Source organism: Sesamum indicum, linkage group LG8 (genome assembly GCF_000512975.1).
Source record: "Sesamum indicum cultivar Zhongzhi No. 13 linkage group LG8, S_indicum_v1.0, whole genome shotgun sequence".
NCBI lineage: Eukaryota > Viridiplantae > Streptophyta > Magnoliopsida > Lamiales > Pedaliaceae > Sesamum > Sesamum indicum.
In genome coordinates this window covers 18,977,137-19,002,057 of record NC_026152.1, presented here as the reverse complement: position 1 = coordinate 19,002,057, position 24,921 = coordinate 18,977,137, and the positions used below count along the sequence as shown (strand labels likewise).

The window sequence follows — 24,921 nt, the reverse complement described above, 5'->3', positions numbered from 1 at the left end:
TCACGCATCCATAATTTATATATTTTCTTTTTCTATATACGGAGGAAAATTATATACTACAATAATAATATTTTATTCCCTTTATTTCATAATTTTTATTTTTTTTCTTAAATAAATCAGCAATTTTACAAGCCACTCGAGAATGCCATTTCTCAAATGCTATTATAAGTCGTTTAAATGGATATTTATAAATCACATTTATTTTTATTGGCCTTCAGCAATTATCGTCCAAATGTACATCGATAAAAAGAATTGAATATCAATACAATTTATCTCTACCAAAGTGAATCAACATGCTGACGCTGTATATATATATATGTCGAGATTATGCAAAGTATATACTAAATAGATTCATGGTTTGCGTATTTTATATATATAAATAGCCTTTGGATACACCACCTCCCTATTCGTCTTAATCTATGTCTACTTGCCCTTTTCTTGTTGCCTAATTTTCCAGCTGTCTTAGTCTTGGTTGGCGTATAAATCAATGTATTGGACTACGTACGTACATATACTGTATTCATATTATACAACTAATGATAAGATACTCTGCCGTTTTATTACACGCTGTTGTTACGTGTATATAATAAATAATATTTTATATTTTAATATATATTATGAATAAGACAATAAATATATAAATCAATACATCATATTTCTAAATTAAAAGAAAGAAAGAAGCAACAAAGAGAAAAAGAAAATCAACTTAGGAGTATTATTGTTATAATAATAAAATTGGTATTACGGTGTTATAGTCACTGTTTGTGAGTAAAAATTGCCTCTTTTTTTTAGACATTGACAACATGAAAAATATACTAAAAACAATACAAGATACTGCTAATTAGTTTATTATATAAATAGACTAAAAATGCGACTCCCACTCTAACTTCACTATTTATTTATTCTTCAACCTCACTTTTCTTAAAAGCAAACCAATCAAAAATTGATAAATTAATCCATCACGTGCACCTAAAACAAAATCTATATATTATTAAATTAGAGTTTTAATTAATATTAGAAACATGACATAATTATTTATTTATATATATGTATATAGTCGTCATTATTAGCAACACGATTTCGAGTTCGTGATGATTAAAGTGATTCTTACATGTATAAATTTCATAGGGTATATTGATATTTGGAAGAAAATATAAAAAGAAAAAATATATAAATTTCATAGGGTGAAAATGGATAGGGGGAAGTTAAATTTATTTATTTTCAAGAAATAGGTTTTAAATTATAAGTGATAAATAAATAAATTAATAGATAGTAGAAGAGTGTATTATGAGATGTGATGAGTGTATAGTTGTGATATGTACAAATCTCTGTGAAGAATTTTGTCCTTATTGATGATGCATGAAATCTTGTCTCTCTTTTATAAATACAGACAGAGTTGCCATAAATATTTTGGTACTTGAGCAAATCTAGGACATGTAGGCATGGCTATGCACGTGTTTATTACAACCTACCTTTCTAAGTAATTCAATTATTTCTCATACATTCTAAGTAATTGTAACAAATATAAACAATTATATCTTTTAATTTTTCCTTTTCCATTTTTGTTGGTAAAATAATTATATCTGCACTTTTTAATATTATCTTCTGAAGATATAATATGATCTGTCTTTTTTTTCTATTTGTGAAAATTTATTAGTATTATTATATGAAATAATATTTATCATATCGAGCACACAATAAAATTATTTTTCAATTTTAATATGTAATACAATAAAAAGACCATTCAAACTTTTAATATCAAATATTTTGTACATAGATTTTATACATATAATTTAAATTGAGTATCAATATCAGTAATAAATACAACAACGACAGACATGTCAAAGTATTTTTTGAAATAATTACATCACTAATAAGCATAATGTTTTTGACTTTGTTAAAGTATGTAGTAATAGTAATAGTAATAGTAATAGTAGTAGATAGAGAAGTTAAAAAGGCAAAATGTGGAGTGTTGGTGACAATAATGATGGGTTAATTAAGAAACAGAATAGTGTTGGTTAGAGAATTAGAATCATGTGACTTAAACTACACTTTAATATGCAATAAGTTAAAATGTAATACATCCATCATTAGGTCATGTTTGTTATGTAAGTAAAAGAGTTAGGCCTTGGCCCACTCAAAAGTGCTCTCTAATTCAATACAATCCTAACTACTCAACTATCAACTTTCCAACTTTGCTACAATAGTTTCCTTTAAGTAATGTTGGGGCAACTATAATTGGGGACTTGTGAGGAACCATCTTCCTGCTTTAATAAATTTTGTGTTCTGCTTCTTATCTAGATCTAGATTGAATTTATTCCAAATTGGATTTTTTGTTCTTTTAGTAGAGGACTCCATATTGGTATAACATCATCTAATCCAATCAGATTGTTCCGGATATATATATTTTTTTTTTAAAATAAAACTTATTCATCAGCCTTAGTTTTTTGATGAATTAGTGGTTCGACATGGTACAAAAACTCGTGCCAAACACAAAGCTTTGAATTCGAATAAAATACAATACTAAATGAAAAATACAAAATGGGTAGTGTTGTAGTTGAAATAAAAGGATTCATTGACTGAAATTGAAGGGTCCAAAATGGGTAGTATTCCTGAACAGGGAAGGCCTGGAAACGATCATCTTTTAAGGAAAAAGAAGGCTATCCTCAAATGCAAACAATAGTGTCAACAGAAAACAACACTTCAACTTTCCTTTGAATTGGGTCACAAGAGAAAAAGAAACCAGCAAGAGATTGTTAGGCTAAACTAATTCGTTTCAGTGGTAATATGAGATCTTTACCAACTAATTACAAGGCATTATCAAGAATCTTCTGGTGATAAAATTAAAGAAAAATACCACAAACCGTTTCAAATTTATAACTAAGATGTTAAATAACCATTATATTATCTCATAAAACTTACAGAATCCCATCAACCTTTCTTCAAAAAGTAATTATTTAGTCAGCTTGCTTTTTAAAATTTACAACTTGCTTAGGAAGAACTCAACCAAAAATGCTCCAATTTAAGATTATCAAGTGTTATTATGTCATTATGAACTTGTTGAAATTTTGGATTCCAACCGCCTAAGAAAACAACCTCAGTTGGGTGCCTATTTAATTCTCTCCCCCAAACAGTGCAACCAAATAACGTTGACTGCTGCAGCAAATGGGAGATGTCAGTGACGGTAACTCGGGAATACCCTTCCCACAACTGATGTAAAGATGTCCAGCCAAGTTAAATTATCGACAAATAATTAAACACAAATGTTAAACTCTACCATAATAGGGGCACTTCAGTTAGACAGGTGCAGGCACACTTCCGAACAAGTACTAGAACTTGACAATAAAGTTTTTCACTAGGATAAATCTAAAATTCCTATGTTAGACTTTTCGATGCCCCATCTGTATCTCTTACAAACACAAACCTCCAACAAAATATCAAAATTAAAACACTAACAAGGAGCATATATTCAGCAATAGTGAAACTGCAAACCACAACTAAAGTCCATAGAGAAAGACTACAATGCAATAATAAGAGATGAGTTTCTACCGAAACAAGATTATGTAACTAACTTGTTGGTTCAGAAACCAAATAAGAGTTCAATCATAGATTGGAAGAATCATTCTCATTACATCTGTTTCTAAGAAAAGATGTGCAAGATGAATGGAAATGTGAACTATCATCTTCTAGGTATCCGACATCGGAAAAACCAAAACAATCCTCTTCAAGGTTGTAATAGTACTGTCATCCACAGCTTAGCGATACTGCATTCAAAGAGGGCACAAAACAGAACGGAGATCAGATATGTAAAGGCAGGAGGTTCTTGATGCATAAATAAAACACAGGTAGTTTACCTTAATAAAGCCAATCTCTTTTGCGTTGCTGCGGAAGCACTGTCTGCAGCACATCAGACCATATTTTCTAATCAATCCATGGGGGTTCCCACAGACACGGCTGTCAACACCAACTAATGGTGAGTAAAAACCCAAAAATAAATAAACACAAGAAGATATCCAGCAAACCAGAAATCCAAGTTGAAGCTCAAAAAATCAGTCGATAAATATTGCAAGGGGGCAAGGGTCAGCAAGCCAGTCAATCAGTCTGTTTATTCTGGAATCAGATTGGTCACCGACTTTATACTGGTCATCAATTCACTACAAATATAAATAGCCATGTGATTGGCTTTGATTGTGCCTAAACCCATATGTGCTTGAATTCCAAAAAGATTAGGGATTACACCAATAACCCACATTAAATTTAGTCTACTATTTTTTTTCCTAACCCACCAACATTAGCAGGAACCATATTATAGTAAACTACCGTTCTTCAAAAGCACTTCTCTTTTCACGTATTGATTAGATGAATATTGCTGGCAGTATATCTTGCTTAAAACTATATTCAAACTGAATGTTTTTCGACAGATGAAGCAGAATCGAAATATAACTCCCCAAAAGAATAGGCGCTTCTCACAATCAATAACAACCGATAGTAAGAGCAAATCAACAAATACAAGTGGCGAATAAACGACAAGTAAAGTAAAACTAAACCGGTATAGATGAAATTAAACAGCGACGGAGAAAGGGCGATACCAGGTGCGAGATCCAGGGCCGTAGTTTTTAGGGTGAGAATTCCAGATGTTGGAGTGCCCCATCTTCCTCTTTCAACTCAACCAAGTTCGCCGATGAATATAAGTGAAAGCCCTAATCCCAGATACTTCTGAAGGTTTTGGATAGTAGCAGCGCGAAGTGAATATATATGTAGCAGCTGCAAAACCCTAATGCTGATTTTGAGATTACAAGAGGCGATTAAGGGTATTCATGTCTTTTCAGATATGTCTTGTGGTCAACCTTTCTTTTTCTTTTTCTTTTTTCCTCTTCTTTTCGGGCCAATTTCTCTTATCTTTCATTATGCAACTAATAAGTAAAAATAAAATAATTTAAACATTAAATTAAAAGAAGATTGAGATACAATAATAATTTTGGATACTAAAATTGTACCATAATTCAGTTAATTAGATTCCAATACCTTATTTCCGATGTACCTTTGATCTGTTGAGCTGAATCATTATGGCAAACTCTTGTCTTTGTTCCAACAGTCATCTCACAATCAAACAGATATATACCAAAAAATTGATCCTTTTGCTTCATAAAAAAAACAAACATTTCATGTAATTCATTCATTTGAGCAAAATTAGGCACAAAGAAGATCCTATATGGTACAACTTCTTCATTTTGCTTCATCACCAAAATCCATCAAAGGCCCTTGTAGATCACATTCCCGCCGCTCACATTCTAACTTGCCCCATCGTGCATCCACTCGTTCGCACGGAAATACAGGCTTGCCTAGGCTGTAGAAACAAGCGAGAGTTCTTTCTTTTACTTGAGCATATATAGAAGAGAGGAGTTCGTAGTAGAGCAGATTATTAAATAGATTACCTTCTGTTAACCACATTATGCACATGACATAACCACTGGGAGAACTCATGATGTGAACCAGCCTGTACAGGGTTTGCTCTGCATAAGCATTTGAAAATTGCACAAGTGCCTGTCAATTGGAATGCTGAAGCAACATGTATTTGGAAGCCAATTAAAGTACTTGTTGATTCTATTTAGTTTTTCTTTGAGCATATCTCAAAGAATAACAGGAGCTCATACCTATAGAAGAATGCTTTCGCAAAACCCGTAGAACAGAGCTCTTTTATGATGTTAATTACAACATTGCTTCATCTGGAAACAAATCTTCTAGCTACATTAAAACTGGAAGATGACTAATCTTGTTGTCTTTCTAAAAAGGTTTTATAAGGGTATGGGACGAAAACCAGAGACTAGGTTTACATATGTATGGTGGATATCGTGGGGAATGCTGTAGCAACACTCTACATTTCTATGGTTATTATGGGCAACATAAAATTTCAGAGGGCCAAATACTCAAGGGAGTTGCTCAAATCTCCTAAAATCATCAAACGAGAACCAGGGTAAATGTTGATATGCATACGCCAAGTGTTAGAAAACCCATATTTACATAGAGTGAAATTGTCAGCTTCTGGCATGAGGTAGGGGGTGTGAGGAGGAGAATAAGCATGCACCTTATAACTTCTTTAAAGTGATCAGCACATTCCTTACAAGGATACATGCGAGATAATATTGCCATCTGCATGAGAAACACAAAACTGTTCACATCAATTTTGGGCAACTGCTGAATGAAGTCATTTCGTGATACCTAATTCCTTGGTGATGATCCTAACACTAGCATGAACTATTAGTTCCAAGAAAGCAAATCCCAGAGATCAATTAATTGAGAAAACAAAATTATTTGACATAGGCAATCAAGAAAAACCGTATTTCAGGGAATCAAACACACTCAGCTATTATAGCAAACATGACATTAAAATAAGAAGAATGATGTATTTCCTCCAATACACATGCCTAATCTTGGGAAGAAATAAAAACGATCATACCAGTTCTTTTACATCCTTCCTCTGTTGCCTGGTTGGCTTATCTGGATACTGAAAAAAATGAGAAACACCCACATAAAGCAAATTAATCTCCAATAGGAACGTATTAATGATCAAACACGTGAAAGAGGGAACTACTCGTGTTCCAGGGATGGTGAGATACAATCAGCAAAATTGCCATATTAAACCCAAAAGAAAAAAGAATCGGATATTAATGGCCTCGTATAATGAACAAAAAAATGATAAAGAGGAGTCCTATTTCCAAGAACAGATGAACAAGAATTTGAACGATGAAATTCTATGAAAATACCTGAGCGGCTAGAGTGTGAAGAAAAGTCCATGTAGCTCTTCCAAGTTCCTCTTTTGTTGTTGGACCGGAAGAGTTTGCCTGCAAAAACAATAAGCAGTACAAATGTACCTAATCAGTTAATATGGGAAATCAATCCACATTCAGCAGAACGAGCAAACGAGTGATTTTGCCCACCCAACCACAACGAAAAAGATAAAAAGAATTGAAAAGAAGAAGACGAAGAAGTCCATTCAGGACTTGTATCAAACAGTTACTGTACTTCACCCAGAAGTTCATTCCACTGGAACAAAACAAACCACGTAACATTTAGACACTCGAAAAGGGCAACCTTTTGAAGAATTTCCGCCGGTTGGAGAAGATGAAAGTCGGGCGTCGACGGAGAAACAAGCGGACTCCGGTTAGCGGTGAGCGAGAGTGATGATCCAGTGGAGGGTAGAATGAAGAGGGAGAGATGAGTCTGGACACACTCCGATACTTTGCCAAACGCTTGGAAGAGAAGCTGAAGCGGATTTTCGGACATCGTTGTTGATTGGGTTTTGAAGATGATGATGATGGTGGCAAAGAATTATTAGTACTAACAAGTTACGATGAAATTGAGACCAATTTCCGTCCAAGAATTGGGCCATGGGGCCCTTAAAACAAATAGAGTTGTCATTGAACCGATTTGGTTGAAATTGGCCCAAGTTTCTTACAATTGTGCCAATAAATTTATATAAAATAAAATAAATATTCATATATTTAGTGGATCTTGAACCTATAATTTCAATTTTAATTATTGAATTAAGACATTATTGATGAAATTATATAATTCTCTTATAATACATAGTTTAAATGCTAAATTTGCCGCTATATCCATTACTCTCTTTTTTTATGCCATTAGGACTATTGAAAAAATAAAAAATTTTCAATTCTATGCCTACTCGAAATTTAAAAAAAATATATTTAAGTGTATGATATTGCACAAATCTCTTAAAATTCTTCCCAAATGTACAACTTTTTTGAAAAGATTATGTCCTGACTCAAGATAAAATTTCAAAATTATATATATGTCCCAAAAAATTTAAAAAAAAATAAAATGTGGATTGCATTGGATTTCCTTGTCTTGGAGTAGGTAATTCTTAATAGGGCATTCATTCACGACTGCACGTTCCCGACAGGCTACCAATTTTGTAGTGACTCAATCTAAATACTGTAATAAAGATCCCACCCTCTTCTTGAAGTCCAAACCCTCTATCATTCCTCTGTAAATTGTTATTTTTTGACTCTCAATCAAGAAAAGTTTTTAAATGTACGGTGTAGATTCTTGGCAAAATTGCAATGTTGATCCTAAGAAAGAATTATTTTAATTTTGGTCCCAAATTTTCTGAAACTTTACTTTTTGCCTTGGGTTAAAATAAAATGTTCACTATTGATCCAAAAGCATTCAAATTTGATCCTTTTTAGCACTCAGCCGTAGTAAACTAACGGCACGACTTATGTGATACTTTATTGTTAGGTGGTAATTTTTTGAAGAGAAAATTATTACATGACCTTTACATGTACATAGTAGAAAGTCAATAGTCATAAATGCTAATTTTTTTAAAAATATCTTATCTTTTTATTTCTCAAATTCTTTGCATAGAAAAATTTGAATGGATTTGTATAGATTTTCAAAAGAATTAATAGATGATTTAGGGCCACTTGAGAAAACTAACATGAAACGGATGGCGGAGTGAATAAAAGATTAGACTTGCTATTTTTTGAACCAACAATGTATTTTTTAGTGGAATTTGGGATCAAAAATATTTTTTAACTAAATATGAGATCACAGTTGAAATGACCAAATTTGATGGGATCAATATTGCAATTTTACGAAGATTTATCAATACTCATTTAAAGCAAAAATCAACCATGATCCTTGATATCTTGAATCATCATGTGGATATTTGACTTTTCCTGAATCATATGCCCATCAACTCTCTCTCTCTCTCTCTCTCTGTCTCCTCTGTGAGTATGGGTGAGGAGGGAATGAAGAATGATTGCAAGAACGCTGGAAACGAAAAGGGTAGTTCAAAGCTGACAATACTACCTCTGATTGCCCTGATTTTCTACGAGGTTTCCGGGGGTCCATTTGGTGTTGAAGATTCAGTCAGAGCAGGCGGCGGTCCTCTTCTATCTCTGCTCGGTTTCTTGATTTTCCCTTTCTTTTGGAGCATCCCCGAAGCTCTAGTCACGGCGGAGCTCGCCACGTTTTTTCCGGCGAACGGCGGCTATGTGCTCTGGATATCATCGGCTTTCGGCCCTTTTTGGGGATTCCAAGAAGGGTTCTGGAGATGGTTCAGTGGGGTGATGGATAACGCCCTTTACCCGGTACTCTTTCTTGATTACTTGAAGCATTCATTTCCAATCCTTAGCAATACAATTGCTAGGATTCCAGCTCTGTTAGGGATCACTCTTTCATTGACATACTTGAACTATAGAGGTCTGCACATTGTCGGATTTTCAGCTATTTTGCTTGCCTGTTTTTCGCTGCTCCCGTTTGCTGTCATGGCTGTTATCTCAATTCCTCGAATTAGGCCTAGACGATGGCTTGTTGTCGACTACGGGAAGGTAGAATGGAGAGGGTACTTCAATAGCCTGTTTTGGAATCTGAATTATTGGGATAATGCAAGTACATTGGCTGGGGAGGTTGAGAATCCGAGTAGAACGTTTCCGAGGGCGCTGTTGGGTGCTGTCGTTTTGGTTGTTTGTTCGTATTTGGTTCCGTTGCTTGTCGGCACTGGGGCTGTGGAAACGGATTCAGGCGAGTGGAGTGCCGGTTATTTTGCGCAAATTGGGATGTTGATTGGGGGGCCTTGGCTGAAATGGTGGATTCAGGCGGCTTCTGCATTGTCGAATATGGGGATGTTTGAAGCTGAAATGAGCAGTGATGCTTATCAGCTTCTGGGAATGAGTGAGATAGGGATGCTCCCTTCTATATTTGCTTCCAGGTTGGTTTTATCTTTCTGTATGCTTTAAATAATTTATAAGCTTATCCAAACATCGTCTAATATACTGGGGGAATTCAAGTTCTTGTCCTAATCACAGACGGAACATCTCGTCTTAACATCTCTAAATTCTTGCAGATCAAAATACGGGACACCCACATTCAGCATTCTGTGTTCAGCAACCGGCGTGATCTTCCTGTCGTGGATGAGTTTTCAGGAAATCCTCGAATTCCTCAACTTCCTCTACGCTGTCGGAATGCTACTTGAGTTTGCAGCTTTCATCAAACTAAGAATAAAGAGGCGAGATCTACACAGACCGTACAAAATCCCATTGGAAACATTCGGTGCAACGATCCTCTGCTTGCCTCCTGTTTCGTTGCTCGTTCTCGTCATGTGTCTGGCTTCCCCAAAGACTTATTTAGTTAGCAGTGCAGTAATCATCCTAGGATTTGCCTTGTACCCGACCCTGATTCATGCAAAAAATCAGAAGTGGATCGATTTCAATACAGACGTTACATTAAGGCCGTCTGATGATGATCTCGAAGGACAACCAATGGTGTCAGAAGAGCATCATGTCATGAGCGATGAAGCATCTCACCGGCTTTTATCGGATCTGCCCTCATCAACCACAAGCCACGCATCCCATATTTCACTGTCGGAGGCTGCAAAGTTGGAATAGAAGGCAGTTTGTGTACCACGGTTACATTTACATGCCTTAGTAAATACAAAGCGAACCCAGTGCTAATTGTTTTTTGTTAACCATCCCATGTATTCATAGCATTTTGGATTTTGGTTTACTTTCTGATCTCATGTTCCTTTTGAGCAGTATGGGTAGTTGGATTACCTTGAAGGTACTTTTCTATTTCTTTTTTGTTTTTCTTTTTCAGAAATTGAAGACACTTTTCTGAATTAGGTAAATTGTAGGTATAAATTGTAGGAATTGAAGTGCAGACGAAGAAAGAGGAAGAGTAGGAAGGAGAAGAGGAGGAGTAGGAAGGAGAAGAGGAGGAGGAGGAGTCACTATCATTCAGATGATGATTCTTCTGATAATTATGCTGATCTGCGGCATAAAAGGAGGAGCAGGAAGGCACATTCAGACTCTGATTCCGACGTCAGTGCTTCAAATGATTCGCGAGTGGGTAGGGGCAAGAAGCGGTATGAGAAGAAGAGCAGGATGCATCGCCATGAAGAGGACTAGCTTCTACAGTGGGTGATATGTCTTGTGCTTTTAAGGTTCCTCTAAACTGCTGCTAAGTGTGCCCTATTCAATCTTTAATCTGGTGGTTGATGAGCTTTTTGATGAAAACCACTTTAGCTTAGTGGACAATGCATTAGTTTGGTGCATGTGAGGTTTTTCAGTTTGGTGTAATATATCATTTTAATTGCTTTGTTCTTCTGGTTGTAAGAATTCTGATATTTACTGAGTATGTTATATGTAATTCCGACATGTGATCGGTCCTGTTAGTTGAAATATTGCAGTAATGCTTTGGGATATTATTAAGTTTAAAGTTGTTTTACTTGTTGGTTGCTATTCGATGCTTTGGGAGAAACCTGCCTGTGGGCATCAAGAAGAGCTTAACTATTGCTGCTCTTTTGAACCTAGTGCTATTATAGGAGCAAAGAACGTTGTAGAATTACCCAGTGTGTTTTATATATGTAATTGTATTAGGGAAATAATTTTGTGATTAATATTATCTAAGTTTTGGATCAACCTCTCTGAAAATCATGATCTGGTGTAGCAGGTTTCTGTTGAGATTATGATGTCAAAGAATATATTTTTATATGTTCTAATCAGCTACTATATTTCTTTTTCAATTTTATCGACCACAAACTTGAAAAGTTTTGCTGAATGATGCCCCCTTCTTGTTTCGACGTTTCCATTTCATTGTCTGTGCGTCTTTTTTTTTATGTGAGTGTGTGTGTGTGTGTTGGAGGGTGTGTGTGTCACGGTATAACATGTTTTACTTCCATTTTGAACATAGAAGAAGTGAGGTGTTGCTTTTATCTTCTGCGCCAACGAATGCCATCTGCATCTTGTTACATTTGCCATTGTACTTCAATTTCTAAGTTTTCATTTCTATCTACACCACTATTTTTCTCGTGCAGGATATCACCTTAGTTTCGACATATTTTATGCGTATTTATGGGTGTGTGTGTGTGTGGTGTGTGTGGGCGTGTGTGTGTATGGTGTGTGCGTGTGTGTGTGTATATGTGTGTGTGTGGGGTGTGTGTGTGTGGGGTGTGTGTGTATTGCAGAAATTAAAGCGCAGGCGAAGACAGAGAAAGAGTAGGAAGGAGAAGAGGAGGAGGAGGAGTCACCATTATTCAGATGATGATTCTTCTGATGATTATGCTGATCTGCGGCATAAAAGGAGGAGCAGGAAGGCATATTCAGACTCTGATTCCGACGTCAGTGCTTCAAATGATTCGCGAGTGGGTAGGGGCAAGAAGCGGTATGAGAAGAAGAGCAGGATGCATCGCCATGAAGAGGACTAGCTTCTACAGTGGGTGATATGTCTTGTGCTTTTAAGGTTCCTCTAAACTGCTGCTAAGTGTGCCCTATTCAATCTTTAATCTGGTGGTTGATGAGCTTTTTGATGAAAACCACTTTAGCTTAGTGGGAAATGCATTAGTTTGGTGCATGTGAGGTTTTTCAGTTTGGTGTAATATATCATTTTAATTGCTTTGTTCTTCTGGTTGTAAGAATTCTGATATTTACTGAGTATGCTATATGTGATTCCGACATATGATCGGTCCTGTTAGTTAAAATATTGCAATAATGCTTTGGAATTTTATTAAGTTTAAAGTTGTTTTACTTGTTGGTTGCTATTCGATGCTTTGGGGGTAACCTGCCTATGGGCATCCAGAAAAGCTTAACTATTGCTGCTCTTTTGAACCTAGTGCTATTATTGGAGCAAAGAAGGTTGCAACAGTTTCCAGTGTGTTTTATGTATGTAATTGTATTAGGTCAATGATTTTGTTGAATAATATTATCTAATTTTTCGGTCAACCTCTCTGAAAATCATGATCTGGTATAGCAGGTTTCTGTTGAGATCATGATGTCAAGGAATATATTTTTATATGTTCTAATCAGCTACTGCATTTCTTTTTCAATTTTATCAACCACAAGCTTGAGAAGTTTTGCTGAATGATGCCCCCTCCTTGTTCTGGCTTTTCCATTTCCTTTTTTTTTTTTTGTGAGTGTATGCGTGTGTGTGGTGTGTGAGTGGGGGGGGGGTGTGTGTCACGGTAGAACATGTTTTAGTTTTATTTTGAACATAGAAGAAGTGAGGTGTTGTTTTTATCTTCTGCGCTAATGAATGTCATCTGCATCTTGTTACATTTACCGTTGTACTTCAATTTCTAAGTCTTTATTTCTATCTTCACAACTATTTTTCTCGTGCAGGATGTCACCTTAGTTTCGCCACATTTTATGCTTATTTACGGGTGTGCGTGTGTGTGTGTGGTGTGTGCATGTGTGTTGGGGGGGTTGTGGGGTGTGTGTGTGTGTGTGTGTGCGCGCGCGCGCGCGTGGTGTGGGGTGTGTGTGTGTGTGTGGGGGGGTGTGGGTGTGTGTGTCACGGTAGAACATGTTTTACTTTCATTTTAAACATAGAAGAAGTGAGGTATTGCTTTTATCTTCTACGCCAACGAATGTCATCTGCTCCAGAATTTGATGGAATGTTGTGCTTTCAGCAGCTTATAAGCAAATGATCTTCAATCCTCTTGTTAGAACTAGTGACTAGTTTTTGTCATAGTTCTTGGAACATATATGTATACAGATAATTACACTCCCCGTTCCTCAAGTTTGGTGTAACTACACGTAAATCCTCTGTGGTTTGAAAAATAATATCTAGCACTCCTGAAGTTTGCTTCTGTCTAATAAACAAGTCTTTCAATTAGTCAAAATTCACCAAATTTGCTGACATTAACAAAAAAACTTAATGAAAATTGATATTTACCCTAAATTGACTTATTACTAACTTATTGCAGGTTAAATAAATATTTTTATGACTAAATTACCCTCATACGTCTTCACAAATTAATGCATGAGAGAAGGTATATATTCACGATTATAAGAGTAGTTTAATCGAAAAAAAATTATGTAACCTGTAATAAATATCAATTTTCATTCAATTTTTTTGTTAATATCAGCAAAATTGATAAAATTGACCAACAGGGGACTTATTGTTAGACGAAAGTAAATCTCAAGAGCGCTAGATGTAATTTCTCAAACCACAGGGGGTCTACGTATAATTACACCAAACTTCAAGGGATAAAAGTGTAATTGTCCCATATATATGTGTGTGTGTGTATTTGAAAAATTGCATCTTTGATCCCACACGATAGATATTGTTGCACTTTTAGTCAACAGATTACAGGTTTAGTACATTTCATCCTACAAACTAAAAGATTGTAGCATTTTTGTTCCAAATGCTATAATTTTTTATCATATGCAATAAAAAATACTATATATTTTTTTTATCCTATGAGATCAAATATACTAACCCAAAAAATACGGACCCAAATAAACAATTATATCTACCATTCGGGATCAAAAATACAATTTTCTCTATATATGCTCGTTATGACAAAATACTAAATTAGATTAAATTTGTTGTGGCTAACTCAACTAATGAAATCGAACCATCACAAAATGTTCCTTAAAAACTCATAGGACAATGTTTAATCTGATCACACCAATATAGTAGAAATGAAACTTAGCTCCGCTGAACTTCGTATTATAAGTTGATCCTATATATAATATACTAGTTATTATAGCACGTGATTCCCGCGAACATATAAAAGAATTATAGTGTGAGATAATGAGGAAAAAAATTATAATATAAATTGTAATAAATGTAGAAAAGTAAGGTGGGAGAGAAATATGGAGTAGTAGGCAGTTCAAAGGAAAAAAAATATAATTGTGAGATTATTAAAATATTGAAATTACTAACATGACTAATATTTTTAATCAAAAGAAATAAAATAAATGATAAATTTGAGTATTCAAAAATTGGCACGATAATATTTTTTTTTATAATAATATAGAAATATTAATATATAAAGTGATGAGGTCTCCGTTTTCAGGTTGTCTTAATCCTAATGGAGAGTATTAGAAGAAATTGGAGCTAATAATTTGTTAGGGCAACCAATTTGGGAATTTATGTGCAGCCTAAAAAGATTTAGCGCCATGAGGCGCCTTGGGGTGCCAAAAGATTGCCAGAGTTGGCAAGGCACGTGACTAGAAGTAGACAACCAAACGCGGCCTTAAGTCCGTAGCCAAAAAGGAGCCGGTCTGGATGATATGTCAGGACGGGCTAAGCTTAGATTACCTCTTCCGTGTTTGGCTTTGTTCTTGCTCCTTAATTTAGATTTTACAAACAGAATTCAACTCAGGAAAAAAGACGGCCCCTCGACCAAACTGGCAAATTGGGGACGGAGACCGAGAAAATAAGGAAAAATAAAACCCCAGGCTCGAGCTGCAAAACTAGGTCAATTTCTCTCGCTTTCTTGCTCTTATTTCCCTCGAAATTCAATTCGATTTCTGGGTTTTGAATTAGTTGTCGGAATGTGAACTTGGTCCCGATTGTGATCGGAGTTTGGTTATTGTTTATCGGTTTTCTAAGCGGTCTTGCTCCAATTCAGTGCAATTAGTTTCTGGGTTTTGTACTCTTTTGTGCTTTTCACTAAAATGTGAATGGGTTTGGATTGAATTGATTGCCATATTATATCTGGCATTTATGCGTTATTTCTTTTCCCCTTCCTTTTGACACAATAATTAGTTGAAGGTACTATTTCAGAAATATTATGTTAAATGTTGTCTCTTTACTGTTGGTTAGTAAAATTGAGGTTTTTGTTCGTCAAAGTAGAGAGATTAAGTATTACTCACCAGCGATAAAAATTTAATCTTGATTTTATTTTGACAGGAGAGTGTTCTTTCTAAATTGTAATCGAGCTGATCCGTATCTGGGTAATGTTCCTTCCGAATTTCTAGTTGTAATATAGATAATGGGTATGGATGCAATGTATGGTACTAACTGGATTTTGGCAATCATGAGATTGCTATTGTTGGATATGATTTACTAGCTTACTAATTTGGATCTGGTGTTTTCTTGTGTGTTATGTAGTTTAAACTAAAAATGGTGGCCAACCATCATTTTACTCGAGTGGACACAATAGAGCTGAAAGATCTTATTTATCGGAAGATAGGGCACCAAAGAGCAGAAAAGTACTTTGATCAGTTGAAGAAGTTCTTCGGTTTAAAGCTTAGCAAGGTTGAGTTTGATAAGAGTTGCATACGCACGATTGGAAGAGAGAACATTTCTCTTCATAATAGGCTTATTCGGTCTATTGTCCAAAATGCTTGTCATGCTAAAATCCCGAATCAAAGGGCTCGAAAAATAGAAGGAAACAGTGCCAGAATCGGAAATGGTTACCAGAGGAATTGTCTGCAATCTCTTTACGGTGATGCATTCCCTCAGTCTCCTCGCAAGTGTAGGTCTCCTGTCAGCAGGGATCGCAAGTTTCGGGATCGTCCAAGCCCTCTTGGGCCACTGGGCAAGAGCCCTAGTATCACATGTGAAGAAACGGTTACGAGGATTTATGAACAACAAAGTGAAATGGAATTGCATTCACTTGGCAGCAGGCCTCCAATTGATGTTGTATCAGTGGAAGATGGAGAAGAAGTTGAACAATTTGCTGGAAGCCTGAATGTCCGGAGCTGTAATCCTGTTACTGCTCCTCTAGGTTTTTCCATTAATGTCGTTGGTGCTCGTAAAGCTCTTACTTGTAGTTATTCATATAACAATTTTTCGGAGACATGTCAAAGTAGTTGTGAGTTACCTGATACGAGATCTTTAAGGAGTCGTTTGCAGAAGAAGTTGGCATTGGAGGGAGTTGAAATCTCTTTGGACTGTGCTAACCTATTAAATAATAGCTTGGATGTTTTCCTGAAGAGATTAATTGAGCCATGTATAGGTATTGCTGGATCACAGTGTAGAGATCCTCATATTATTGGCAAAGAATCAAATAATCAAATTTCATCTGGGTTGAATGGCGTATTACCCAGAAGATTTGCAGAAAGACCGACTCAACCCAAATACATAAATATGTTGGATTTTCGTGTGGCAATGGAGTCAAATCCTTGTATACTTGGGGAAGATTGGTCTATACAGCTTGAGAAGATCTGCCATTGTGCCTTAGGGGAGTAAATGGCACAATTTGGAAGCAACTTATTGAACAAATGATGTCGCAACCTGCTCTGAATGTTCACTTCTAGTTCTAACATGGTATCCACTGGAATTCCTGAAGAATAAGTCATGATTCCTGAAGACCGCAGGAAATCAAGGTACCTGGCTGCATGTAGATAGATGTTAACAGCATTAGTTGCTAGGAAGGGGAAGATTTATACAAGCAATTTTACACATTTGATAGTGTTTAGCACCTTATTGCCTTTAGAGTTTGATATAATTTTTTAAATTTTGCTATGTACGATATGTTTGTTTCCAATGAGAAGAAGCATTCTATCTCATAAAAGGGGAAAGAAAAAAAAAAGAGTGCAAGGGAAATCTGATCTCATAACATCACAAATGTCGGAATATTTATTCTGACCATATAGCAATTGCTTTGTGATCCCTTTCCAATTTCATTCACCCTCCTCTCCCTCAAGCTGCTGCCATTTACCTGTGAGTCTGAAAGGCTGCAACCCACGTTTCTGTAAATTCAGGAACCAGAATAGATTTTGGCTGAACACCCTTATTTAGGTTATGTTGCAACTAGTGGGGTTTGATCTTGCCAGCACATATCAAAAGATCAGTTACTTTTGCTTTAAATTTCTTTAGTTTTCACAATCTTGGGTACAGATGAGAGGCACTTTCATGGTCGCTCATTCTGTTTGCTGAGGACTCACATTTAGCTCCTAAGTCCGAAGGTAGTGGTTTATTAATTACAGTACAAAGAAAATGACTGAGAAAAGGTGCAATTCATGATTTTGAGAAACAATTGCTTCATCAATACTGGAAATTGAACATAATCTTCTGCAATTTGGGCAAATGTCAGTATATGATTTAGAAAAGCAGAATAGCTGATTCAAGAAGGTCACTACTATTGAGTAGAGTCAGCATATACAAGAACTAGCTGTTCTGGAGTGCAAATCTGCCTCTTAGTGTGATAATTGGATGACAAAATAAACTAGTATCATCATAGAAGCGAACAAATACAAGGAGAAGGGCAAGAACTACTGCCCTTGAGGAACAGAAACCAGCAACAGCATAATCTCCATCACTAGTTTCTGCAAAGAACTCAGATCATTACTATGACTAGTCTGCTTGAAGAAATGAGGACTCCTTAACATCTTGCTCCTGCTTTTGGCACAAGCACTACACCGTAGCTTGCAAGGAATTTAGTGAGTTGGCTTTGCAGATCCATTCCACCTCTTACAGAGACAAGCAGGGGGATCAATACAGGAGGAATTTAGTGAGTTGGCTTTGCAGATCCGTTCCCCCTCTTGCCTAGACAAGCAGGGGAATCAATGCAGGATTGGCCATCATTTGCCATCAGCGACCAGTAAACCCCTCAACTCAAACCAACTTTTGTTAAGCCTGCCATGTAAGTCGTGTAAACCGTCTATAGGTATAAAAATGAGTTGATTATCAGTGGCTGCTGAATTTAAGACCAACAGAAACAGAACTGGATCGACTCCAATACAGACATTACGTTAAGATCGTCTGATGGTGTCATAACAGCATCAAGCAGTTAGCGATGAAGCATCCCATATGCTCTCATCAGATCTGCCCTCATCAACCACAAGTCATGCATCCCATATTTCACCAACGGAGGCTGCAAAGTTGGAATAGAAGGCAGTTTGTGTAACACAGTTACATTTGCAGTGATAACTCCAGAATCTGATTGAATATTGTGCTTTCAGCAGCTTACTTACAAGCAAATGATCTTCATTCCTCTTGTTAGAACTAGTGATTAGTTTCTGTCATAGTTCTTGCGACATAAAGCACCAAACTTCAAATATATATGTTCGTTCTGAGAAAATACTAGATTAGATTAATTTTTTGTGGCTAACTCAATTAGTGAAACCGATCCATTACAAAAAGTTCCTTACAAAAACTCATAGGACAATGCTTAATCTGATCCTTACATTCACACATACAGTAGAAATGAACTTAGTTCCACTGAATTTTACATTATAAGTTGTTCTAGTATTGCATTGAGAGTAAAAGTAATACAACTATGACGAGTTTTAGAAGGTAAAAATTATACAAAATGACTAACTCTATATTTTTTATGAGAATAAAAACTATACAAAAAAACAAATTCTACGTTTTGAGTAATTGGTGGTTGTGGTATCCAAATAGAGAGTATAGAACAGATTGGAGCTAATATTATGTATAGAAATCTGTGCAGCCTAAAAAGATTTAGCGGCATCAGGCGCTTTGGAGAGCCAAAAAATTGCACGAGTTGGCAAGGCACGTGAGTACAAGTATACAAACTAAGAAAATGATTGCTTACTTCTTACTACCCAAAAAGAGCCGGTCTGTATGATATGTCAAGACGGCCTAAGCTTAGATTGCCTCTTCCGTGTTTGGCTTTGTTCTTGCTCCTCTATTTTAGATTTTACGCACAGAGTTCAACTCGGGAAAAAAGACGGCCCCTTGATCAAACAAACAAATTGGGGACGGAGACCGAGAAAATAAGGAAAAATAAAATCCCACTCTCGAGCTGCAAAACTAGGTCAATTCTCTCGCTTTCTTGCTCTTATTTCCCTCGAAATTGAATTCGATTTTCTGGGTTTTGGATTAGTTGTCGGAATGTGAACTTGCCTCCGAGTGTGATTCAAGATTGTTCATTGTTTTTTGTCTCCTAAGCTTTCTTGTTCTAATTAAGCGTAACTGGTTTCTGTGTTTTGCTCTGTTTTGTGTTTCCAAATGTGAAGTGGGTTTGGATTGAATTGATTACTACATTATATCTGGTATTTATGCGCAATTTTTTCTCTTTTCCCTCCCTTTTTGACATAGTAATTATATTGAAGTTAGCATTTCAGACTGTTAGATGATGTCTCTTTACAGTTGGATAGGAAAACTGAGGTTTTTGTTCGTCCAAGTTGAGAGATTTAGTATTACTCCCCAGCGATAAAAATTTAATCTTGATTTTGTTTTGACAGGAGAGTGTTCTTTCTAAACTTTAATCTAGCTAATCCGTATCCCGGTAATGTTACTTTGGATTTTCAAGTTGTGATATAGATAATGGGTATGTATGCAATGTATGGTAGTAAGTGAATTTTGGCAATCGTGAATGCTATTGTTGGATATGATTTTGCTGGCTTACTAATTTGGATCTGGCTGTGTTATGTAGTTTAAACTGAAAATGGTGGCCAACCATCATTTTACTCGAGTGGATACAATAGAGCTGAAAGATCTTATTTATCGGAAGATTGGGCACCAAAGAGCTGAAAAGTACTTCAATGAGTTGAAGAAGTTTTTCGGTTTAAAGCTTAGCAAGGTTGAGTTTGATAAGAGCTGTGTGCGGATGATTGGAAGAGAGAACATTTCTCTTCATAATAGGCTTATTAGGTTTATTGTACAAAATGCTTGTCTTGCTAAATTCCCGCCTCGAAATGCTCGAAAAGTAGAAGGAAACACCTCTAGAATCGCAAACGGTTACCAGAAGAACTGTCTGCAACCTCTTTATGGTGATGTTTTCCCTCAGTCTCCTCGGAAATGTAGGTCTCTTGTCATCAGGGATCGCAAGTTTCGGGATCGTCCAAGCCCTCTTGGGCCACTGGGTAAGAGCCGTAGTGTCACATGTGAAGAAACTGTTACAGGAATTCATGAACAAGAAAGTCCAACGGAATTGCATTCTCTTGGCAGCAGGCCTCCAATTGATGTTGTATCAGTGGAAGATGGGGAAGAAGTTGAACAATTTGCTGTAAGCCTGGATGTCCGGAGCTGTAGTCCTGTTACTGCTCCTCTTGGTGTTTCAGTTAATGTTGTTGGTGCTCGTAAAGCTCTTAGTTATAGTTATTCATATAACAATTTTGCCGAGACTTGTCAAAGTAGTGGTGAGTTACCTGATACAAGATCTTTAAGGAGTCGTTTGCAGAAGAAGTTGGCATTGGAGGGAGTTGAAATCTCTTTCGACTGTGCTAACCTTTTAAATAATAGCTTGGATGTTTTCCTGAGGAGATTAATTGATCCATGTATAGGTATTGCTGGATCACAGTGTAGAAATCCTCATATTCTTGGCAAAGAATCAAATAATCAAATTCCATCTGGGTTGAATGGCCAATTACTGACTCAACCCAAATACGTAAATATGTTAGATTTTTGTGTCGCAATGGAGTCAAATCCTTGTATACTTGGGGAAGATTGGTCGATACAGCTTGAGAAGATCTGCCACTACGCCTTAGGGGAGTAAACGGCACAATTTGGAAGTAACTCAGTGAACAAATGATGTCACGACCTGCTCTGAACATTCACTTCTAGTTCTAACATGGTATCCACTGGAATTCCCGAAGAATAAGTCATGATTCGTGAACAGTGCAGGAAATCAAGGTACCTGGCTGCATGTAGATAGATGTCAACTGCATTCACTGCTAGGAAGGGGAAGATTTATACAAGCAATTTTACACATTTGATAGTGTTAGCACTTTGTTGCCTTTAGAGTTTGATATAATTTTTCAAATTGCTATGTACTATATGTTGGTTTCACAATGAGAAGAAGCATTCTATGTCTTGACCACTTTGTGGTTGTAAGAATATTATGCTACTTAACCTTCGGTTACAAAAGGGGAAGAAAAAAGGAAAAAAAGAGTACAAAGAGAAATCTGATCTCATAACATTATGAATATCAGATTATTTGTTTTTACTTATAGGAATTGCTTTGTGGAGCACCTTAGATGGCTTACATAGTTTTAGTAGATATTGCTTGTAGAAGCTGCTGCAGATTCCTGCGAGTCTGAAAGGCCGATACCCACGTTTCTGTAAATTCAAGAACCAGAGTACATTTTGGCTGAACACCCTCATCATTTAGGTTATGCTGCAACTAGTGGGGGTCTGATTTTGCCACCACATATCAAAATGTCAGTTGCTTTTGGATTGGCATTCTTTAGTTTTCACAATCTTGGGAACAGATCAAAGGAACTTTCGTGCGTCGCTCATTTTGTTAGCTGAGGCCTCCCCTTTAGCTCCTAAATCGGAAGGTAGCTATTTGACAATTATCGTGCAAAGAAAATGACTGAAAAAGGTCTAATTCATGATTTTGAGAAACAATTACTTCATCAATACTGGGGAGCGAACACAATCTGCTGCAATCCGGGCAAATGTCAGTATACGATTTAGCTACACTCAAGAAAGCAGAATAGCTAATTCAAGGTGGTTACTACTAATGAGTAGAGTCAGTATATACAAGAAATAGCTCTCCTGGAGCACAAATTTGCCTCTAGTTGGATGACAAAATAAACTAGTATCATCAAGAACTACTGCTGCCCTTGAGGAACAGAAACCAGCGACTTCATAATCTCTATCACTAGTTTCTGTAAAGAACTCGGAGATCATTACTATTGACTACTCTGCTTAAAGAAATGAGGACTCCTTAGCATATTGCTCCTGCTTTTGGCACAAGCACTACATGGTAGCTTGCAAGGGATTTAGTGAGTTTGCTTTGCAGATCCATTCCGCTTCCCACCGAGACAAGCTGGGGAATCAATACAGGATTGGCAGTCATATGCCATCAGCGAACAATAGCTCCTCAACTGGCACCAACTTTTGTTAAGCCCGCCATGTAAGTTATGTAAACCGTCCATAGGTACGAAAATGAGTTGACTACCAGTGGCTGCCGAATTTAACACCAACAAAATCATAAGCCCATCTTGTAACAAGACATTTACAGAATTTAGATATCAATAAATCTCCTTCGCCTAAAACGACGAAATGAGGGTGGAGGGAAGAAAGAACCAATAGTTGGGACCTCACCTGTAGATGAACAGGGATGAATTTGAATGTCACAAAATCGCAAAGTGGCCAGTACATAATGCCATTAATCATTGTAGGGAGCAAATCACGTTTCAATCTTGCAATAATCTCTGAACCACTTTCACCTGAGAAAGACAGTATAAAGTGCAACATATTAGAACTGGTGTCATACTTAGTTCTTGATAAGAGGGTTTACAAGAAAATAAGATCCTTTCATCATGTAGTATGTGCTGCACTCACATAAAGTAGCATAATAATACTATAACAAGTTTTATGTTCGCAATTACATGAAAGGTTTCCAGCCATTGAAATAAACACTGACTACATTCCAAAAGCATCCATTAAAATAGAAACATCCAAAATCTTCACTTCAGACATATCTTCTACACAAATTTATGAATATAGATAGATCATCGAATAGAGCATAATTGAAGTAACACTGCTCTAATGTGAAAACGGATGTACGATTATTGCATATCGAGTCCATAGCATCAAAAATAGAATCCCTATTTGCCATTCCAGGAAATTCCAGTTGCCTACCAGAACAGCAAATGTCGCGCAATCACATTCAACTATTCAAGACCCTTCAAAATGCCCATGGAGGTGTTACCAGTTACAGAATACGAACGTAAACAATACATTACACGATCTTTGCAAGAAGATGATTTCCACACATTAAATTGTTCAGAGTATCAAAAAATTCTTCAAATAGACCCCGATTACTTAAACTGCAGATGATATCAAGATGAACACTTTGTGGTACCTTGCAGAGCAGCATTCACAGAGAAGAATATAACAGTCATGGTAGGCCCATACAAAGTCTGCCCCAACGCCATTTTCTTAAGCGTCGATAAAAGATCACGCTTAGGGAAAACTGTCGACATAAAATTGTACCAATAATGCACTGAAGGCCCTAATATCAACATTCCATATCCAGCCATCCGCAGAGTTCTAATCAGATCATACTGCTCTGAACTCTCCCCTACAATCGTCTTGTACAAAAGATAGATTCATACGACAAGATCAGTCAATTGAATTATCAAGAAGAACCGAACAAAGCCTACTTTCTTGTATCAAAGCAATAGGGAGAACAAATTAAAAAAAAAAAAAAAAAAGGTCTCTTTTTTCCGTTACTAGTAATAAATCAAAAGAACAGGTAAAGGGAATTCTTTATGCATCAAATGAAAGAACGGTATACCTGGGAGGATACATCGGCCGCGGTGTAAATGAGAGCGGAGGTGATGCTTTTGGTGGAAATGGGTCGGGCCTTGAGCATGCCCAAGTACCACCCCACCAACCCGGATTTCTGGGGAGACGATGATGCCCTCGAAGAGAAACGAGAAGATAGCATTCTAGGAGCGGAAAACTCAGGCTCCTTCGCCTTGCGGAAAGTAGAGTGTGTAAAACGGGAAAAGCTTTTGGGGTGATGGAGGTGGTTACCAATATTGTTGGGGGCTGTAACTGGGTCGGGTATGGAGCGTCTCAAACTACTCCTCCATATGCTGTGTATGGGATGGTGGTGCCACTGGGTTTCTAGGAGTCCGTTTCTTGCTAATGCGGAGGCCATGGATTCCGACGAAAGATCTCCGCCGTGTGGTCGGTGTGGGGTTTTAGGGAATGGGAGGTTTCGGAGGAAAAGAGACGAAAAACGGTAAGATATGTGGGGACGGAAGGAAAGGTCGCAGTTGGAAATTTGGTGTTCTTCAGCGTGGGGGGGTGTCCAGTCTGTATACGCCTGAGAGGATGTGAGTTGCACGCGCTTTAAACATATAATTACATTGCATTATATGTTTAGTATAATTATACATAAATTTTATGTCTTAAAAAGTTACAGTTAATATATTTTTGGATGTTTGTTTTAATATAATAAGTAGATACATTCATCTTTCAAAATTCATATTCTTTGTTAATATGAACAAAAATAATAAGTTAAAATTTATATTTAACTTAGTTAACTTAATATCAATTTTTATAGATTACTATTTCAAACGTGCTTTGATATCTAATTATTGTTAGAGATAATTGCACTGTCTTTTTTTCTAAAAAAAAATTATATAATTATACATAAACTTTTGTTGTTTGGATAATTACATTTAGTTTAGATAATGTTTGTCTTTTTTAAAAAAATAGATTTATATGTCGGTCAAAAGTCATCAGATTTATCGATATAAGTAAAAAAAATGAATAAAAATGCATTTTTAATCC

At 36.4% G+C, this 24,921-nt stretch overlaps 6 protein-coding genes across 9 annotated transcripts; 3 read left to right on the top strand and 3 right to left on the bottom strand.

The window, feature by feature from the left end:
- LOC105169365 (40S ribosomal protein S29) lies at positions 3,546 to 4,729 on the bottom strand. The gene is made up of 3 exons (XM_011089754.2): positions 4,590 to 4,729; positions 3,855 to 3,954; positions 3,546 to 3,764 (listed from the first exon to the last, which is right to left on the bottom strand). Exons 1-3 carry the CDS (start codon positions 4,649 to 4,651, stop codon positions 3,756 to 3,758), a joined length of 171 nt encoding a protein of 56 aa, XP_011088056.1. The 5' UTR covers positions 4,652 to 4,729; the 3' UTR covers positions 3,546 to 3,755.
- LOC105169366 (FAD-linked sulfhydryl oxidase ERV1) lies at positions 3,582 to 7,343 on the bottom strand. Its single transcript, XM_020695603.1, has 8 exons — positions 7,093 to 7,343; positions 6,765 to 6,842; positions 6,458 to 6,505; positions 6,086 to 6,150; positions 5,436 to 5,513; positions 4,590 to 5,347; positions 3,855 to 3,954; positions 3,582 to 3,764 (listed from the first exon to the last, which is right to left on the bottom strand). Exons 1-6 carry the CDS (start codon positions 7,282 to 7,284, stop codon positions 5,227 to 5,229), a joined length of 582 nt encoding a protein of 193 aa, XP_020551262.1. The 5' UTR covers positions 7,285 to 7,343; the 3' UTR covers positions 3,582 to 3,764; positions 3,855 to 3,954; positions 4,590 to 5,226.
- Positions 8,667 to 11,201, top strand: LOC105169364 (probable polyamine transporter At3g19553). Its single transcript, XM_011089753.2, has 3 exons — positions 8,667 to 9,733; positions 9,869 to 10,581; positions 10,655 to 11,201. The coding sequence occupies exons 1-2, from the start codon at positions 8,709 to 8,711 to the stop codon at positions 10,407 to 10,409; spliced, it is 1,566 nt and encodes a 521-aa protein (XP_011088055.1). The 5' UTR covers positions 8,667 to 8,708; the 3' UTR covers positions 10,410 to 10,581; positions 10,655 to 11,201.
- Positions 14,964 to 18,762, top strand: LOC105169363. 3 transcript variants are annotated; one of them, XM_020695611.1, is made up of 3 exons: positions 14,964 to 15,225; positions 15,661 to 15,746; positions 15,862 to 18,762. In XM_020695611.1, the coding sequence occupies exon 3, from the start codon at positions 15,874 to 15,876 to the stop codon at positions 16,942 to 16,944; it is 1,071 nt and encodes a 356-aa protein (XP_020551270.1). In that variant the 5' UTR covers positions 14,964 to 15,225; positions 15,661 to 15,746; positions 15,862 to 15,873; the 3' UTR covers positions 16,945 to 18,762. The 3 variants fall into 3 exon arrangements, with proteins under 3 accessions (XP_020551270.1, XP_011088053.1, XP_011088051.1); XM_011089749.2 differs by having other exon boundaries at positions 14,967 to 15,225; positions 15,661 to 15,704; XM_011089751.2 differs by lacking the exon at positions 15,661 to 15,746 and having other exon boundaries at positions 14,965 to 15,225.
- Positions 19,181 to 22,543, top strand: LOC105169361. 2 transcript variants are annotated; one of them, XM_011089747.2, is made up of 2 exons: positions 19,181 to 19,477; positions 20,099 to 22,543. In XM_011089747.2, exon 2 carries the CDS (start codon positions 20,111 to 20,113, stop codon positions 21,158 to 21,160), a length of 1,050 nt encoding a protein of 349 aa, XP_011088049.1. In that variant the 5' UTR covers positions 19,181 to 19,477; positions 20,099 to 20,110; the 3' UTR covers positions 21,161 to 22,543. The 2 variants fall into 2 exon arrangements, with proteins under 2 accessions (XP_011088049.1, XP_020552002.1); XM_020696343.1 differs by lacking the exon at positions 19,181 to 19,477 and adding an exon at positions 19,512 to 19,993.
- LOC105169362 (PXMP2/4 family protein 4) lies at positions 21,081 to 24,442 on the bottom strand. The gene is made up of 4 exons (XM_011089748.2): positions 23,915 to 24,442; positions 23,480 to 23,708; positions 22,717 to 22,841; positions 21,081 to 22,576 (listed from the first exon to the last, which is right to left on the bottom strand). The coding sequence occupies exons 1-4, from the start codon at positions 24,281 to 24,283 to the stop codon at positions 22,493 to 22,495; spliced, it is 807 nt and encodes a 268-aa protein (XP_011088050.1). The 5' UTR covers positions 24,284 to 24,442; the 3' UTR covers positions 21,081 to 22,492.